This window comes from Calliphora vicina, chromosome 4 (assembly GCF_958450345.1).
Source record: "Calliphora vicina chromosome 4, idCalVici1.1, whole genome shotgun sequence".
Taxonomy (NCBI): domain Eukaryota; kingdom Metazoa; phylum Arthropoda; class Insecta; order Diptera; family Calliphoridae; genus Calliphora; species Calliphora vicina.
In genome coordinates this window covers 8,192,169-8,210,691 of record NC_088783.1, presented here as the reverse complement: position 1 = coordinate 8,210,691, position 18,523 = coordinate 8,192,169, and the positions used below count along the sequence as shown (strand labels likewise).

Below are 18,523 nucleotides of genomic sequence, written 5' to 3'. Positions count from 1 at the left end.
TTTAATGGTCTGTAGCGATTGCTTGCAACATTCATCATGTTTATAAACATGTCCATCAGAAGAAGCTTCTACTTATCAACAATGTTGATAGCATGCAGTTATTAATTTGCATTGTTTGTAAGTATGGCAACACTAACCGCCATTTTCTCAATATCTGGTTATCGTTTTTCGTAACGATAAGCTTCCAATTAACATTTTTTTTTGTATGAGAACTGTCAGTTTATCGTCACGATAAAAAAATAACCAGAGATTGAGAAAATGGGGGTAAATGTTTAAGTTGCTAACATTAACCTTGAATGCTCTACAATTCGAATATACTAGTTTTAAGATCTTAGTAGAAATAAAGCTTTCAAGAAGCATCTAGGTGGTAATGCAGTGTATAAAAATTGGCCGTGAGAACACCAATCAGTCGGTCTAATTTGAAGCATCGTTAAGTAAGGACAAATTAACTGCCTTAAAGTGTATTTTTAAACTGTGAATTAAAAAACGTGTATTAGTACAAAAACACTGAGTGACATTTAAACTGTTGCTGTTGTACATTTGAATAAATAAAGAGTTGTTACAATTTTAAACTACTAAACTGCTTTTATTTGCAATCAAAAGTATCCGGTTTATTTAAAGGGAAATAAACCACTGTTTTTAAAAGGTAAAAACGTAATAATACTTTTAAAACCCGATCATCTCTTTTTTACGCTTTTTACACGCTGAAGTACTTGTTTTTGTTCATACAAAACGCTATTGATGATGAAACACTATTGAAGATAAAAAAAAATTCGTTAGCAAATTGACTGAAATTTAAAAATAATAAAAGATAAATTTCATAAGATTTTTTATTGGATTATGTCATATTAGTTAAATATTTGTATTGTCAACCACTATATATACAAAATTGCACTTAAATGCCACGATTTTTAATCTTTTCACCATTAGTAATGCTTTAGATTCCTTATTTATAATAAATTTTTGATTTTATAAAAGGTTTATAAAACAGAATTTCCATACAAAATTTGTTTTATAAACCTGTAATAAATTTAAAAATTACTTATGTATAAGGCCTTATGGATAAGACTAATGGTTTAAAAATTTCTTCTTGGTCTATTTGGATTTAGAAGTTATACAGTAATAAAATTCATTTTTTGCATGTGGCGGTTATAATAACTGCTTCCTTCGGACAAATGCTTCTTATTAAGGTAAAAATTATTATGCGAAGCCGTTGAAAGTCCCGAATGCCGATTATTTAGTAATGTTGTAATTACAAAAGAAATTATATTCTTCGTAATTGCCAATTCAATACCTTTGAAATCTTATCAAAATATTTGAGAGCGAATAATTATTTTAGAAGATATTAACGAACTGTTTACCGATGTAAATGAATTTCGAAATTTGGATTTTAAAAAATTTGATCAATGTTCAAAATTTGGTAAATTGAAAGTAATTTTGTAATTACTTCCAAAGAATACCCATTTATACCCAACTAATCTGGCAACTTTACAAACCTGGTAAATGGTAACAACCCTGTGTTTACGAAAAAGAGAACAAACAATTGAGAAACAGCTGTGAGGCAGGCCACTGTAAACATTTTTTTCCCAACTTTCTCACAAATTGCGTGGACAATTTGCTTTTTTTATTAATTTCTTGCAATAAAACTAAACTATAAATATAAAAATGAAAGAACTACCACTGCCAGAGGTACAACAATTAATACATGATATTAAATTGAAGTAAGTTAAAAGTAGTTTTCTATAACCATAAATAACTTTTGCAATCAAATCTGTTCTACGTGCAGAAAAGTCGATGGCTCATTTAATATAACCACAAAATCGTTGGAATTATTCAAAAATTTAATATTGAATACCAAATGGCAACATGCAGAGTAAGTATAAGGATGTTAATGGTAAAAACTGAAAGAATTATTAATAATTATTGTTTTGTTTTCAAGGGAACTAATGAAAATCATACGTAGTCAGGGTCATATTTTGCAATCGGCTTTGCCACAAGAGACTGTGGCCGCTAATATGACCCGTAGACTGTTAAAGATTATAAGAGAGGAATTTGATGTTTTACAGGCAAAGGTAAGGAAGAAATAAGCTAATTCTTTAAATAAGAAGAATTTGAATTCCAAATCACAAAAATACAACAAGCTAAATTGTTCATCAAAACTTTTCGTTTTCCAACTAGGTCCACCATTTTGCTGATGATTCTCAGGCCACCTTATCACTACACAAATTGGTAACACAAACCAGTGAATGTGATATTTGTGTTGATTACGCCAAGCCAACATCGGGACTGAAAGATGCTCTGTTAGATAATTTGCAAGAAATTGAAACGGAATTGGAAACAAGCTGTGAAAGTATTTGTGCTCAGGCTGAACAACACATACACTCGACCGAAGTGATACTAACATTGGGACACTCGAGAAGTGTGGAACATTTCTTAAAGAGAGCCATCAAAAAGAGACAATCGTTAACCATAATTATTGCAGAATGTGCACCAGCTTGTAGAGTAAGTTTTTCACAAACATAAATCGAAATCATATTAAATATGTATTTTTCATAGGGTCACAATTTGGCCGCCAGCTTGGCCAGCAACAGTGTGGAAATTATTGTCATTCCCGATTCGGCCATATTTGCCATGATGTCGCGTGTAAATAAAGTCATTATTGGCACACATAGTGTTTTGGCCAATGGCGGACTTAGAGCAGCCTGTGGTTCATATACTGTGGCTTTAGCAGCTAAATATTACTCAGTTCCTGTTATTGTTTTGGCTCCCATGTATAAATTGGCTCCCGTACATTTGTGTTCCTATGAACAAGATGCTTTTAATTCACTGGGCTGTGCCGAGGGGGTATTGCCCTATGATTCGTCTGCGGCTCGTTGTGCCAAAATCTACAGTCCCATCTTTGATTATGTGCCTCCAGAACTAGTGACTTTGTTTATATCAAATACGTGAGTTTTTAATTTTAATTAATCATGATTTTTTATAAATTTAAATTATTTTTCTTTAATTTCCAGTGGTGGCCATGCACCCTCTTATGTTTATCGTTTACTTACTGAACTTTATCATCCTGAGGATTATGAAATTTAAAAAAAACAACTGTTCTTTTTGTTTCTTCGTAAATAAAACAAATCAAATTTGTAATGAAATGAATGCAAAGTTATGCATTTGTTCAAAGTTTTGTAAATTTAAACCGCCTTTTCTTAAATTCCCATTTATATAAACCCAGATGTAGGTGGTGTCATTTATTTTTTGTTGATGTCAACATTTTACCCTTTTCTGGTATTTCATTTAAATAGAAATTGGTTTGTTAAATAATTACTTTGCTCATTGTTCTTTTGCATTAATCCAATTAGTTTAGTTTGTATTTGTTTCCCTTTTTTATTTGAAATTTCTTTCACAGTTTGTTTTAATTTCTTCGACTAAGTCAGTATTTACGCGACTTTTACTCAATCATACATAACATTTTGATGTTTCTGTTGAAAAGTTTTGGCAAAATTATAAAATAAATTTACTTTTGTATATAATATTGTTGGAACGCTACAAAAATAAATATAAAACCTGTTTAAAATATAATTTATTTTGGAAACAATAAATTTTTCAAAACAAAACTTTAGACCTCTAGTGGTTGGTCGAACTTTGCTAATAAAAACAACAAAAATAAATTTAAAAAAAAGTTCAATTGGATTTTAAACATTTTAACAGTTATTGAAATTTGTATAACTTTAAAATTTAAACATTTTGAAAAGTAAGTTGCAGGGTAACATTTTAAGAATATTTCCTTCACCGTCTGAATATGTTACCTTTTCTTATGTTAAAAATATAATTGTAGTGGTACTAGGAAGTCAACTGTTATTATTTATTATTCGGTCGCATTGAAGATGTTTCATCATCATTGTTTTAAGAAAGAATGCAATAAATAAGACTTCGTTTAATTAGTTTTAATTTTCAATCAACAAATACAAGCAATTCCAACTCATTTACCTACAGTGCCAAATTATGAATTATTTGGGATTAAATAAGTACTGGGCGTATAACTTCACCACAGATGGCGTATCTTTTGAACACGGTTTTTTGTTTTTAATAACTTATAAGTCATTTTTAAAGTTATTTATTGAATAATATAAAGCCCAATCATGAATAAGAAATCAGCGGGAGTTTTTCCCTTTTCTCATTTTTAACACTGAATTTGAATAGGAAAAATGGGAAAAGGGATTTTTTTATTCGTGATTGGGCTGATAGTGTAAACAACAAGTTTTTTTTTTGCTTCGAAAATGTCGAATTTTGTACCAACGAATCGTCGTGCGGGAAGTTTTGATTAATGTACGTCTTTAATTTGAAAAAAGTACCGTTGAAGCACACCGATTGCTCACCAAAGCTTGTGGTGAATGTGTTCCATCGGTTTCAACGTGCTAAAGATGGTTTGTGCCAGGCCAGCTAAAAAAGTGTGAACAACAAGAATTGGAGGCATTACTCCATGAAGATTGTTGTCAAACTCAACAAGAGCTTGCACAATCATTGGGAGCTACTCAAGCAGCAATTTCAAAACGTTTGCGTGCAGCAGGATTCATCCAAAAGCAGAAAAATTGGGTACCATACGAATTGAAGTCGAGAGACCTTGAAAGACGATTTTGCATTTCCGAAATTACGCTTGAACGCTATTAAAAGAAAATAATTTTTGCACCGAATCATTACTTTAGCAAGGGTTGGCCGAAAAATGCACAGAATATGCGGTTAAACATGAAACCGTAACATTCCATCATAACAACGGTCGGCCACATATTGCAATACCTGTTAAAAAGTATTTAGAATGAAGTGGTTGGTAGTCTAGACCGAGCCCTGTCCGACTACTATTTGTTTCGATTGATGCAGAACGCTCTCTCTGGGATACGCTTCACTTCAGAACAGAGTATACGGAGTTGGCTTGATTCAATCTTGGCCTCAAAAGATTAGTAGTGCTTTTGGCTCGGAATCTATATGGAATCCAATTGCCTACACTTTGCATAAATCTATATTGAACAAATGATAAAAAAAACTAAAAGTTTGAACAAATCCCGCATTTTTAAATCATACTAAAACTTTTAAATTTTTAAAATAATAAATTTTTCATATTTTTTCTTAAAAATAATTATGATAATAAAAATAATTATTTGTTTCAGAAAACGTATCATACATAACTTCAAAAATATTTCATAAAATATCTGTTTTTCTTTTGAAATAGTTTTGTTGTTGTGTTTTAAGCCGATATACCCCCATTAACACGAAGCCTGGTTATGCCTTAACTAATAGTTATACAGTCGGTTAAAATTATTTTTGTATGAAAACTGTCAGTATAACTATTAGTTAAAACATAACCAGACTTCGTGTTACTAGGGGATAAGATAATTTGTTTTTATATCTGAAATATTTTTCTTTTTATTACGGTTTTTGTTTCACCTGAACAATTATAAAAGTGATGCTACGACCTTTTGGATTTTCGACGACGATATGAAGATAATCTATAAACAGTTATGATGTCAAATAAAAACATCGAAATACTTAATGTTTCTTTTTAGATTGTAATGAAGAATAAATCACAAAAAAATTGGTATGAATATAAGAGATCACAGATTAACCTTATTTTCCTTAAAATCGCAGTATTTACAAAGTTATTAACGCTTTAAGATATTTGAGTTTTTTATTTGAAAAAATTGATTTTTGATATGAAATATAAGTGATCACAGATTGAACTTATTTTCCTTAAAATCGCAGTATTTACAAAGTTATGAACGATTTAAGATATCTGAGTTTTTTCTACTAAAAAATCGATTTTTGATATGAAATATGAGTGATCACAGATTAACCTTATTTTCCTTAAAATCGCAGTATTTACAAAGTTATTAACGCTTTAAGATATTTGAGTTTTTTATTTGAAAAAATTGATTTTTGATATGAAATATAAGTGATCACAGATTGAACTTATTTTCCTTAAAATCCCAGTATTTACAAAGTTATGAACGATTTAAGATATCTGAGTTTTTTCTACTAAAAAATCGATTTTTGATATGAAATATGAGTGATCACAGATTGACCTTATTTTCCTTAAAATCGCAGTATTTACAAAGTTATTAACGATTTAAGATATTTGAGTTTTTTCTATGAAAAAATCGATTTTTAATATGAAATATGAGTGATCACTGATTGACCTTATTTTCCTTAAAATCGCAGTATTTACAAAGTTATGAACGATTTAACCCGGCAATTCCCATACCCTCGCCAATGGGAGAAACAATTTGTTTTTATTAAAAATAGTAAAAATACGTCTAGTTTACACTATAAATAAGTTTAAAATAAAAAAAAATATAGCTAGTTGCGATTTTATAGCGGGGTCACCAATAGGTGACACTGGGCAGAGAAAAACTTATTTTCTAAAAATACTTGCTGATATTGTTAGCCTGAATATCTAGCAGTATTTATTAAAAAAAATATTGTGGTACTTAACCGTTTGGCATTTTTATAACAACTTATTTATCATAAGACACACACCAGTATGTTAAAATCAAAAACACTGCTTAAAGATTTTTAAAAATCCCCTAGTTAATAAAATTCTAGCGTTGCCAAAATAAAATCAGATATAAAACAGGATCTTGTCTGTATATAAATAATATCAATATTTATCAGTGATATTTGTTTCTATGTTTAAAACTACCGTTAATGTTTGTCACCTGTAGGTGACACTGGGAATTGCCGGGTTAAGATATTTGAATTTTTTCTATGAAAAAATCGATTTTTAATATGAAATAGGAGTGATCACAGATTGACCTTATTTTCCTTAAAATCGCAGTATTTACAAAGATATTAACGATTTAAGATATTTGAGTTTTTTCTACTAAAAAATCAATTTTTGATATGAAATATGAGTGATCACAGATTGACCTTATTTTCCTTTAAATCGCAGTATTTACAAAGTTATTAACGATTTAAGATATTTGAGTTATTTCTATGAAAAAATCAATTTTTGATATGAAATATGAGTGATCACAGATTGACCTTATTTTCCTTAAAATCGCAGTATTTACAAAGTTATTAACGATTTAAGATATTTGAGTTTTTTCTATGAAAAAACCGATTTTTGATATGAAATATGAGTGATCACAGATTGACTTTATTTTCCTTAAAATCGCAGTATTTACAAAGTTATTAACGATTTAAGATATTTGAGTTTTTTCTCCTAAAAAATCAATTTTTGATATGAAATATGAGTGATCACAGATTGACCTTATTTTCCTTTAAATCGCAGTATTTACAAAGTTATTAACGATTTAAGATATTTGAGTTTTTTCTATGAAGAAATCGATTTTTGATATGAAATATGAGTGATCACAGATTGACCTTATTTTCCTTAAAATCGCAGTATTTACAAAGTTATTAACGATTTAAGATATTTGAGTTTTTTCTACTAAAAAATCAATTTTTGATATGAAATATGAGTGATCACAGATTGACCTTATTTTCCTTAAAATCGCAGTATTTACAAAGTTATTAACGATTTAAGATATTTGAGTGTTTTCTATGAAAAACTCGATTTTTGATATGAAATATGAGTGATCACAGATTGACCTTATTTTCCTTAAAATCGCAGTATTTACAAAGTTATTAACGATTTAAGATATTTGAGTTTTTTCTATGAAGAAATCGATTTTTGATATGAAATATGAGTGATCACAGATTGACCTTATTTTCCTTAAAATCGCAGTATTTACAAAGTTATTAACGATTTAAGATATTTGAGTTTTTTCTACTAAAAAATCAATTTTTGATATGAAATATGAGTGATCACAGATTGACCTTATTTTCCTTTAAATCGCAGTATTTACAAAGTTATTAACGATTTAAGATATTTGAGTTTTTTCTATGAAGAAATCGATTTTTGATATGAAATATGAGTGATCACAGATTGACCTTATTTTCCTTTAAATCGCAGTATTTACAAAGTTATTAACGATTTAAGATATTTGAGTGTTTTCTATGAAAAACTCGATTTTTGATATGAAATATGAGTGATCACAGATTGACCTTATTTTCCTTAAAATCGCAGTATTTACAAAGTTATTAACGATTTAAGATATTTGAGTTTTTTCTATGAAGAAATCGATTTTTGATATGAAATATGAGTGATCACAGATTGACCTTATTTTCCTTAAAATCGCAGTATTTACAAAGTTATTAACGATTTAAGATATTTGAGTTTTTTCTACTAAAAAATCAATTTTTGATATGAAATATGAGTGATCACAGATTGACCTTATTTTCCTTTAAATCGCAGTATTTACAAAGTTATTAACGATTTAAGATATTTGAGTTTTTTCTATGAAGAAATCGATTTTTGATATGAAATATGAGTGATCACAGATTGACCTTATTTTCCTTTAAATCGCAGTATTTACAAAGTTATTAACGATTTAAGATATTTGAGTTTTTTCTATGAAGAAATCCATTTTTGATATGAAATATGAGTGATCACAGATTGACCTTATTTTCCTTAAAATCGCAGTATTTACAAAGTTATTAACGATTTAAGATATTTGAGTTTTTCTATTAAAAAATCGATTTTTGATATGAAATATGAGTGATCACAGTTTGACCTTATTTTCCTTAAAAACGCAGTATTTACAAAGTTATTAACGATTTAAAATATTTGAGTTTTTTCTACGAAAAAATCGATTTTTGATATGAAATATGAGTGATCACAGATTGACCTTATTTTCCTTTAAATCGCAGTATTTACAAAGTTATTAACGATTTAAGATATTTGAGTTTTTTCTACTAAAAAATCAATTTTTGATATGAAATATGAGTGATCACAGATTGACCTTATTTTCCTTTAAATCGCAGTATTTACAAAGTTATTAACGATTTAAGATATTTGAGTTTTTTCTACTAAAAAATCAATTTTTGATATGAAATATGAGTGATCACAGATTGACCTTATTTTCCTTAAAATCGCAGTATTTACAAAGTTATTAACGATTTAAGATATTTGAGTGTTTTCTATGAAAAACTCGATTTTTGATATGAAATATGAGTGATCACAGATTGACCTTATTTTCCTTAAAATCGCAGTATTTACAAAGTTATTAACGATTTAAGATATTTGAGTTTTTTCTATGAAGAAATCGATTTTTGATATGAAATATGAGTGATCACAGATTGACCTTATTTTCCTTAAAATCGCAGTATTTACAAAGTTATTAACGATTTAAGATATTTGAGTTTTTTCTACTAAAAAATCAATTTTTGATATGAAATATGAGTGATCACAGATTGACCTTATTTTCCTTTAAATCGCAGTATTTACAAAGTTATTAACGATTTAAGATATTTGAGTTTTTTCTATGAAGAAATCGATTTTTGATATGAAATATGAGTGATCACAGATTGACCTTATTTTCCTTAAAATCGCAGTATTTACAAAGTTATTAACGATTTAAGATATTTGAGTTTTTTCTATGAAAAACTCGATTTTTGATATGAAATATGAGTGATCACAGATTGACCTTATTTTCCTTAAAATCGCAGTATTTACAAAGTTATTAACGATTTAAGATATTCGATTTTTTTCTATGAAAAAATCAATTTTTGATATGAAATATGAGTGATCACAGATTGACCTTATTTTCCTTAAAATCGCAGTATTTACAAAGTTATTAACGATTTAAGATATTTGAGTTTTTCGTACTAAAAATCAATTTTTGATATGAAATATGAGTGATCACAGATTGACCTTATTTTCCTTAAAATCGCAGTATTTACAAAGTTATTAACGATTTAAGATATTTGAGTTTTTTCTACTAAAAAATCAATTTTTGATATGAAATATGAGTGATCACAGATTGACCTTATTTTCCTTAAAATCGCAGTATTTACAAAGTTATTAACGATTTAAGATATTTGAGTTTTTCGTACTAAAAATCAATTTTTGATATGAAATATGAGTGATCACAGATTGACCTTATTTTCCTTAAAATCGCAGTATTTACAAAGTTATTACCGATTTAAGATATTTGAGTTTTTTCTATGAAAAAATCGATTTTTGATATGAAATATGAGTGATCACAGATTGACCTTATTTTCCTTAAAATCGCAGTATTTACAAAGTTATTAACGATTTAAGATATTTGAGTTTTTCGTACTAAAAATCAATTTTTGATATGAAATATGAGTGATCACAGATTGACCTTATTTTCCTTAAAATCGCAGTATTTACAAAGTTATTAACGATTTAAGATATTTGAGTTTTTTCTATGAAAAAACCGATTTTTGATATGAAATATGAGTGATCACAGATTGACCTTATTTTCCTTAAAATCGCAGTATTTACAAAGTTATTAACGATTTAAGATATTTGAGTTTTTTCTACTAAAAAATCAATTTTTGATATGAAATATGAGTGATCACAGATTGACCTTATTTTCCTTTAAATCGCAGTATTTACAAAGTTATTAACGATTTAAGATATTTGAGTTTTTTCTATGAAGAAATCGATTTTTGATATGAAATATGAGTGATCACAGATTGACCTTATTTTCCTTAAAATCGCAGTATTTACAAAGTTATTAACGATTTAAGATATTTGAGTTTTTTCTACTAAAAAATCAATTTTTGATATGAAATATGAGTGATCACAGATTGACCTTATTTTCCTTTAAATCGCAGTATTTACAAAGTTATTAACGATTTAAGATATTTGAGTTTTTTCTATGAAAAAATCGATTTTTGATATGAAATATGAGTGATCACAGATTGACCTTATTTTCCTTAAAATCGCTGTATTTACAAAATTATTAACGATTTAAGATATTTGAGTTTTTTCTATGAAAAAATCGATTTTTGATATGAAATATGAGTGATCACAGATTGACCTTATTTTCCTTAAAATCGCAGTATTTACAAAGTTATTAACGATTTAAGATATTTGAGTTTTTTCTACTAAAAAATCAATTTTTGATATGAAATATGAGTGATCACAGATTGACCTTATTTTCCTTAAAATCCAGTATTTACAAAGTTATTAACGATTTAAGATATTTGAGTTTTTTCTACTAAAAAATCAATTTTTGATATGAAATATGAGTGATCACAGATTGACCTTATTTTCCTTTAAATCGCAGTATTTACAAAGTTATTAACGATTTAAGATATTTGAGTTTTTTCTATGAAAAAATCAATTTTTGATATGAAATATGAGTGATCACAGATTGACCTTATTTTCCTTAAAATCGCAGTATTTACAAAGTTATTAACGATTTAAGATATTTGAGTTTTTTGTACTAAAAAAGCAATGTTTGATATGAAATATGAGTGATCACAGATTGACCTTATTTTCCTTAAAATCGCAGTATTTACAAAGTTATTAACGATTTAAGATATTTGAGTTTTTTCTATGAAAAAATCGATTTTTGATAGTCTTAAATACTCGAAGAAAACATAACAAATCTTGTTATTGTTTTGCATTCATATAATCATTGTAAAAGAAACATAAATTACAAATTTTCAATTTTAATTATTTACAATTAACAAAGAAATAACATTTCCTTGTTACAACTAAACACATTTTGTTTTCCATGTTTATAAACCATGTCAGGTCCTTGACTTTGAATAAATGTAATAATTTTGTTAAGAGTTTCTGTTTTTTTTTTGCTTTACTTTTTTTTCGTTGTTCTTCAGAACAATGTCCAACCTAATGTAGGTATATAACAAACTATATACAGATACATTTATATATACAATCAAACTAAGTATGAATGTACATATGTAGGCAAGTGTAAATAGGGTATGAGTGTATGTTAAATATCTACATCAACAAATGTAAAAGGAAAATTGCATATTTTGTAATAAATGCGGTCATTTCCGCTTTTACTGAGTAAAATTTTCCCCCACACCACCATCCTGTTGGGGTTGGTCATAAAGAAAACTGTACGAAAACCAAATAATAACAACAATGACGATTTTATTTTATTTTCTTTAAACTAAAAAACAAAAAAATAATAAAATCAAAAATATGGCTACATATTCAACCACCCAACATTGAAATATTTACAAATTTACAGCATGGAGGTTTAAATCCTTTTTTTTTAAAGGTAATTATGATGTCTAGTAAAACATTCAAAACAATAGAATGTTAAAACAAATGTTTACATACAGTGAAAACTGTTAAAAACGGAAACAAAACTTTGTAAATGTAGAAAGTGATTCTGAAAAATAAATTTTAAGGATTCAAATGAATGTTTTTAGATTGTGAGTTACATTCCATTTAACCGTCAGTAAATTGAACTGTGTCTAATAACTAGTTTAATTAAACTCCAATAAGTTATGTTAAACAGCATAAAACTTACTGATTTACTAACTATTAGTTCGATCAGTACAAAATCAGGACTATCTAAGTGGAAGAACTTAAACATCCGAAACTATATTTCTAGAAATCTGCCAACTAACTTAATACTGAAACAGATTATTTTCATTATGTATCATTTTCTAAAATTTGAAGTGATTTTGGTAAATTTGAAAGTTTTTAGATTGTTGGTTAATTTTCATTTAACAATCAGTAAATTAGACTGTGTTTAACTAATAGTTAGTTAAATTTCAGTAAGTTCAGTTAAACTACATAAAACTGGCTGATTTACGAACTATTAGTTTGATCACTACAATATCAGGAATATTTAAGTGGAAGAATTAAACTTCCAGAACTGTTGGGTGTATGACTCAGAAGTGGCAATTTGACACGGAAGACAAAGTCGCCCAGGTCAGCCAAAAAAGTTTGAAGACCAAGAATTGGGGGCATTACTCCAAGAAGGTGGTTGTCAAACTCAACAAGAGCTTGCAAAATCATTAAGCAGCAATTTCAAAACGTTTGCGAGCAGCAGGATTCATTCAAAAGCAATGAAATTGAGTACCATACGAATTGAAGCCGAGAGACCTTGAAAGAAGATTTTGCATATCCGAAATTAAGCTTGAACTGTAAAATTATGCTTGAGCTAATTACTTACGATGAAAAATGGATCGATCCATTACGATAACCGGAAGCGTGAGAGATCGTATATGAAGCTGAAATCGACACCAAAGTCAAATATCTATGGCGCTAAGGTAATGCTCTGTATTAGGACCGAAAGAGTCCTATCCTACCTATGCAACCTGTACCAGACATGAAACCGTAATATTCCATCATAACAACGATCGGCCACATGCTGCAATACCTGTTAAAAAGTATTTAGAATGAAGTGGTTGGGAAGTTTCTTTTGGACCGGAGTCCATATCCTGTATTTTTATATTGCCAGAATTAACTATCTTAATACTGAAGCAGATTGTTTTCATTTGTTCTGTTTTCCCTAAATAATTTTCTTAAGAAGACCTCCATTAACACAAGTTTCCACAGTTTCATAGTTTTAAGGTGTTTCAATGCCTAAAGGGGTTTTCCCATAAATTTTACCCCCCTTGATATTAAGCAGTCTTCTTATTTTTTTTTTTTTTTTGCAAACAAAACCGCAAAACTAAACCTTAGTAGTCGGTTGGCAGTCATTGGCTTAAGGTTGGTTTGGACATTAGAATTGTAATTTAAATAATAGTTAAATTAAAACAAAAAAATTTATTTAAAGTTTGTTTTTCCAAATTAGACAGAGAGAACTACACTACATTTAAACTGGGCAATCAAATTCAAATAAATAAATATTTTATTTATAAAATCAATTGCAAATATGTAGAAAAATATTATTTTCGGTAAGTCTTTTATACAAATGAAATGGAAAAGTGCAAGTGAAACAAAATAAAAAATACAATTTAATTGATATATCTATAGCTACAATTAAATGTAATTAGTAACTGATTCTAGTTAGTTTTGCTATAAATATTAAAGTAAAAAGTGATATGTAAAAGATAAGCGCACAATGTACGTAAATATTGTTTATTTATCGGCTTTAATTATGAAATGGATTTCACAGATAAACCGAATTTATTATTGAAATAATTAGAAAACACAATACAACCGAAATTGTTTATTACGCTAATAAATTACAGCAAACAAAAAGGTTTGGCATTTAAACCTTAAACGGCCAATTGTGCTGGATTCAGTTGGAAAAATTATCAATGTTTTTATTTAAGAATAGCTGGATCTAGGAAACCTTTCCCATAAAGTTGAGAATTTTAGGTCGGGTTAATATGCTATTAGCGAAATATAGTTACTTTCGAAATGAATTACGATTTTTTTCTAAATTTAACTTAGTCGGACCTCTTTAATATTTAAAGAAATATCGTTACCTTTCAACACACCTTGTAATAAAGGGATAGAAAATACCAGGGAACGTACATACTTTTTTAATTTTTCCCGGCAATAATAAAAGTCCGGGAAATCGATACCTTTCAACACACCTTGTAATAAAGGGATAGATCGAAGTCATAAAGGAGATGAAGAAGAAATAAAATCCCATGGATATCGGCGTGGAGATTCAATACATTAGAAAGACACTAGCTGAATTACTGCTTGTGAAAAGCTCAAAAATGCGACCAGAACAGTTACAAGAAGACATGAATGATGGAACTGATACCATTATTTGAACACTGTGATATCATTGGAGGCAAATACTTACCACAAACGCTTGCAAGTAGTGTGTGAAATAAGTCATTACATTGGCATCACTAAAATAACTAGTTACATGTAACAATATGCTGGGCTATCAATCCAAGACTTGCGGGTTCAATTCCCGTCAGAGACTCTGTCATTAAAAAACGGAATTTGATGTTAAATACTACCATACAATACGCTAAAAAATTTAATGGTGAAAATAAGTTCAAACTATGAGTTAGCAGAAAGAAGCCTTCTTGAAGATTCGATCAGATCCTCAAAATAAATCGGGAATAAATCTTCAATACGGATATACTTTTAATTACCGAACCCTGTCACAGAAATCCATAATCACAAGTTTTGTATAAAAACACTGACCATCGCAACACCATTAAAAGCAATGCTTGCTTTTAATTTGTAAAGCGAGCAAAATGTACTACAGCGAATTTGAAGAATCCCTAAACGCACTTGAAGATTCCATTAGGTCCTCAAAATATAAGGTGATTATTGGAAAAGACTTCAATAGTAAATTTCCAGAGGGGAATTCCGATAATAACGATGTCACAACTTTTTCTCCTTATGAAACGCAGGTATCCGAGAATGCTGATCCACAGGATTTTCAGATACCTGGGTATCACTTTCTATCGCTTTTTAACTTTCATCGGGGCATTGCCATGTATATACGCAATGAAGTCGTGTACCAGTACCAGCAATCATTAGGTACCTATGATGTAGAATTTAACTGTCTCTGGGTTAAGTTCAAAATCAGGACACACTGTTTGCACTTCGGGTTTCTTTATAGAAGTCCAAATACGGGAAGGGATATTACTATATCTAGCTTCGATGCCCTTTCAGATACCATATCGAAGATTCTTGAGAGTTGTCCTAACAGTGAAATTGTTATTGCTGGTGATTTTAATGTTCACAACTCCTCTTGGCTTTGTCATTCAAGTCATACAACCACATAAGGCCAATATGTTGAACTATTCGGGGCGCACAATAACCTTGCGCAATTAGTGAATGAACCAACGCATATTTCATGCGTTGATGGGCACCAAAATAACACCCTCGACCTTTTTCTAACTTCACACCCTGACAAGTATGAAGTAGATGTTTTTGCACCTCTCGGCAATTCAGATCATTGCACCATTTCCGCCTCCTTTTCGCTCTCTGAACTTCGTATCGTTTCACGATCAGCTACGAAACTTTAAATTTTTATTTACGCAAAGGCTCGTTGAGCTGAGCTATTTAGAGGACGCTCTACGGGAGACTTGCTAGCTTTCCTATAGGAAAAATGGTGTCGATCCATACACCGTGGTGGCTCTAGATATTTCTAAAGCATTTGATAGAGTTTGGCACGGTGCGCTTTTAGCAAAACTTATTGCTTTTGGTGTCGGTAATAACTTCTCTCGATTTATATCGAGCTTTCTCAGAGATCGCACTATACGAGTTGTTATAGATGGAAAACGAGTTTATGATCAATTCAGGGGTACCGCAAGGCTCCGTGCTTTCTCCTACTCTATTTCTTATCTTTATAAACGACCTTCTACGTCAAACTTCCAACCCAATCTACTCTTTTGCAGATGACAGCAACATTTGCCATTCATATGCATTCAATTATAGACCAAGCCTGTCGGAGATTGGCGCAATGAGGCAAAACATGAAGGATACGCTCAACCAAGATATTGTGACAATCTCTGAATGGGGTTGTGCGAATAGAGTGTGGGTTGTGTTTCACTATTCTACCGATACTACAATGGTATGTGCTCCGCTGAAATTAGGGAACTTGTTCCCGAAACCCGTAGTTTTTTACGCAACACACGCTCTTCGGTAAGGGCACATCAATTCGTTGTCGAATGGACAGTGGATCGCACAACACATTACAGGGAAAATTCGTTCTTTAGCCGTACTGTCCGTATGTGGAATAAGCTTCCTCCTGAAGTCTTTCCTGTCACTTTCAATATAGGAAAATTCAAATCAAATGTCCACAAACACTACTCCCTCTATCCTTCCTCCCATAACCTATTTTCCTAGTTCCAACACAATGTTTTGCATGAAAAAACAGGATTCATCCAAAAACTAGAAAATCGAAGCCGAGAGACCTTCAAATGATGCTTGAGCGCTATAAAAGAAAATATTGTTTGCACCGAATCAGTACTTGCAATGAAAAATGGATCCATATATATTATGAGTTGCTAGAATCTGGCCAGACCATGACAGAGAACCTGTACCGAATGCAACTGATTCATTTGTAGCGAGCAATGGATGAAAAACGCCCAGAATATGCAGCCAGACATGAAACCGTAATATGCCATTATGACAACGCTCGGCCACCTGTTAAAAACTATTTAGACGGAAGTTGTTGGACTATAACACTCACCCGCCTTATTGTCCAGACCTTGCCCCGTTCGACTACTATTTGTTTAGATCGATACTGAATGCACTCTCTGGGATACTCTACACTTCAGAACAAAGTATCCGAAATTGGCTTGATTCGTTCTTGGCCTCTAAAGATGAGCAGTTCTTTTAGCTCGGAATCCATATGTTGCCAGAAAGATGGGAGAAGGTCATCGCTAACAAGGGCCAATACTTTGAATAAATTTATATTGTAAAAATGTTTCAAAATAGAAGATAAAAATTTTAAAAAATTCCACATTTTTAAGTCGTACACCAAATACAATTTTCAATTTTGATGTACAATAGCTTGGCTAGAATAATGCCAAATTTGATAAATAGCAAAATATAATAGTGAACTCTGGTAATATGTCCCAGCTACATAATGCAGTAAGCACCATAACGGAGTATCGTACAGTATCCAAATGCGGCATTAACGGCTAGCTTTGTATGATAAGAAAACCTTAACATGGATACATGAATATTGTATGAACAAGATTGCCCCACCAATCCCGAATCCGCATAGATATAAAACGTGCCGGTAGGCCAAAAATTAGTTTTCTCCGATATTTCCAGCCAAAAGTAAAAAAATTAAAAAATAATGTAGACCTGTGATAAATTTTCCACTAAAAAACGATTTTTAGTGCAGGTTTTATAGCTATAGTAATCAAAAATAACTCATATTTAAAAAGGAAATAATGAAAATCGTGATCCAACAGAAATCAATTTTTATATGAAAAATAAAAAACTTAACAAACAATTTGCAAACTAAAGGTTTTAGATAGAAATAATTAAAACCTGTCATCACTGATATTTCCCACAAATAGATTGATTTTGATAAGAACAATTTTAAAATCCGGTTTTTATAAAAAAAAATTTAAAAGAATCGTAAATAAATATTTTAAATCGACAGCAAGATAATTTAGAGGAAAACCCGAAATATAAAGAATTTAAACAAATATTTGAGGATCTACTCTCAGTCATTCAGTGCATATTATAACGTAAGTTAACTACATACATCAGTTATTATTTGTATAATAATTTTATTTAAATTAAAGCTAATGAATTAATTTTCGTTAGTTATTTGTACAAAAAATATTGTCAATATGAGCGACTGACTGACACTGTGTTTAGTATTTATTTAAATTAAAATTTCCATACATAACTTAATAATTCGCATTTTTTGTGATGTAGTTCAGTTCAAATCGTGGCATGTGTTATATAGATAGAACATGAATCAATTTCATTACTATCGAAAGGTTAAAACCCACAGTTATTTCAACAAATTCTCCTACATTGTGACCGTTTTATTTTTTTGTTGTTTGTTTTTGATTAAACTACGTCAACAAGTCTGAGAGCTTTGATGAGTATTCATTCGCTTAACATCCATCCATACTGACAAGTTTGCCGTCGTGACGTTTACCTAAACTGTAATCTAACTTAGCAAAACTTGCTAAATACTCTCACTTTGAAATGAAATAAAATGAAATGTGAGTGAGGTGGAAACAACTAAAGATGATCGAAAAAATACATTCGTTTCAA

General features: G+C 29.8%; 1 protein-coding gene across 1 annotated transcript; it reads left to right on the top strand.

The window, feature by feature from the left end:
• The first annotated feature begins 1,576 nt into the window (after positions 1-1,576).
• On the top strand, positions 1,577-3,187 carry eIF2Bbeta (eukaryotic translation initiation factor 2B subunit beta). The gene is made up of 6 exons (XM_065507007.1): positions 1,577-1,721; positions 1,787-1,873; positions 1,940-2,072; positions 2,179-2,502; positions 2,557-2,945; positions 3,012-3,187. The coding sequence occupies exons 1-6, from the start codon at positions 1,666-1,668 to the stop codon at positions 3,082-3,084; spliced, it is 1,062 nt and encodes a 353-aa protein (XP_065363079.1). The 5' UTR covers positions 1,577-1,665; the 3' UTR covers positions 3,085-3,187.
• Positions 3,188-18,523: the final 15,336 nt, after the last annotated feature.

Excerpts from the sequence above, each read along its gene's own strand:
- eIF2Bbeta (XM_065507007.1), top strand. The coding sequence starts at position 1,666 with ATGAAAGAACTACCACTGCCAGAGGTACAACAATTAATACATGATATT. Across the intron at positions 1,722-1,786 it reads ATACATGATATTAAATTGAA|AAAAGTCGATGGCTCATTTA; the intron begins GTAAGTTAAAAG and ends TTCTACGTGCAG. Across the intron at positions 2,503-2,556 it reads AATGTGCACCAGCTTGTAGA|GGTCACAATTTGGCCGCCAG; the intron begins GTAAGTTTTTCA and ends TATTTTTCATAG.